This window comes from Triticum dicoccoides, chromosome 7A, assembly GCF_002162155.2.
Source record: "Triticum dicoccoides isolate Atlit2015 ecotype Zavitan chromosome 7A, WEW_v2.0, whole genome shotgun sequence".
Classification (NCBI taxonomy): Eukaryota; Viridiplantae; Streptophyta; class Magnoliopsida; order Poales; family Poaceae; genus Triticum; species Triticum dicoccoides.
The window spans coordinates 128,815,263-128,817,094 of NC_041392.1; the positions used below are offsets into that span (position 1 = coordinate 128,815,263).

The window sequence follows — 1,832 nt, forward strand, 5'->3', positions numbered from 1 at the left end:
TGTCCTGCTGTAGATGCTGTAATATGGATTTGAGAAGTGAAGTTTGAGATATGTAATTGCAATGGACCAAAAATAAGTGTTGACCGGTCATTGTCTACAAACACGTCCGAACCAGTCCGCCAAGTTTGAGGAGCAGATTTTGCTAGGTTCAGCTGCTCTTAGCCTTGACTGATTTTTCTCTCACTTGCATTGATTAGTCGAGCCCACGGGCCACGGCCGAAGACAGTTCTGCTGGAAAGTCTAGTGCCGATGCTGATGGCCCGCCGGATCACCAGGACAAGGATCTGGATTTTTCTTTAAAAAAAAACTCGGTACAAACACGCTCATAAAAACATATATACGTGCATCTATATAAATGCACACGTGTACATCCTACCTCTCTGGCACTAGGGAGTACTCCTAGTAGAGACTGTTATCTTACATAAGGGGTGCTTTTTTATTTAGCTTGGAATATAGGGTACACTTTGAAAAATCTAAAGACCACATAAAAACTCTTCGCCGGAAGACCTAACACGTACGCACTGACTGAAATTCGAACGGTCAAGCACGGCACAAGGACTTCCTGGGATTGGAAAAACATTGTGCAAGGAAGCTTCCAGGATTTAGCTTCCTCGCAGTTTCGCGAATTCATTGGCACCGCGCGTTTGGCACAGTCGTCCAAAGATAAGTCAAAGCAAGTTTGGCCATGTTGGAAAGAACACGTCAAGCTGCATGGTTCACTAGTACGTACCACGCACGCACCGGTGCTGCCTATAAATTGAGCTGCCCAGCACACCACGTAGCACTCACCAAAGCACCCAGACGAGCGAGATGAAGATTTCCATCGCCCTCCTCCTCCTGGGCCTGGCAGCCACGGCGGGCGCCGTCAAATTCGACGTGACGAACGAGGCGTCGAGCACGGCCGGCGGCCAGCGGTTCGACCAGGAGTACGGCGCCGACTACGCCAAGCAGGTGCTGTCCGACGCGTCCTCCTTCACCTGGGGCATCTTCAACCAGCCGGACCCCTCCGACCGTAGGCCCGCCGACGGCGACACCGTCACCCTCGCCGTCCGCGACACGGACGGCATCGCCGCCACCAGCGGCAGCACCGTGGAGCTCAGCGCCCGCTACGTCGGCGGCATCACCGGCGACGACCTCAAGGAGCAGGTGACGGGGGTGCTGTACCACGAGGTGGCGCACGTGTGGCAGTGGGGGCTGCAGGACTACGGCGCGCACTCGGGGGTCTTCGAGGGCATCGCGGACTACGTGCGGCTCAAGGCCGGGTACGTGCCGGGGCACTGGGTGAAGGAGGGCGGCGGCGACCGGTGGGATCAGGGGTACGACGTGACGGCCAGGTTCCTGGACTACTGTGACTCGCTCAAGCCCGGCTTCGTGGCGGAGATGAACGGCAAGCTCAAGGACGGCTACAGCGACGACTACTTCGTGCAGATCCTGGGGAAGAGGGTGGACCAGCTGTGGAGCGACTACAAGGCCAAGTATCCTGGGGTGTAGTTATGTTTTTTTGGGGGTAAAAATAGTGATTCAAAAATAGTTACGTTGTCGTGAGCTGAATCACGTTGTACGTACATAAGCAGGTGGGCTTATTGCGGGACTGTGGTATTGTCTACCGCGGTACGTATTATGTATTGCCTGACCTAATGGAATAAAATTTGGTACTTCACTGCCTATGTACGTTGCTGTAAAGTGGGTGTTAAGAATCAGTTAGTGACAAAGGTTATGTAGAAGTAATAATAAAGTAAATTAAATTAAGTATGCTTCAGTATCTCTTAAACTTTTATCACAAATATCGATGTGAATCAATGGTTTGGATTAGAACTACCACGGGTAGATTG

At 52.3% G+C, this 1,832-nt stretch overlaps 1 protein-coding gene across 1 annotated transcript; it reads left to right on the plus strand.

Moving 5' to 3' along the window:
- The first annotated feature begins 784 nt into the window (after positions 1 to 784).
- LOC119327937 lies at positions 785 to 1,665 on the plus strand. Its single transcript, XM_037600997.1, has one exon. The coding sequence runs from the start codon at positions 811 to 813 to the stop codon at positions 1,489 to 1,491; it is 681 nt and encodes a 226-aa protein (XP_037456894.1). The 5' UTR covers positions 785 to 810; the 3' UTR covers positions 1,492 to 1,665.
- Positions 1,666 to 1,832: the final 167 nt, after the last annotated feature.

Excerpts from the sequence above, each read along its gene's own strand:
- LOC119327937 (XM_037600997.1), top strand. The coding sequence starts at position 811 with ATGAAGATTTCCATCGCCCTCCTCCTCCTGGGCCTGGCAGCCACGGCG.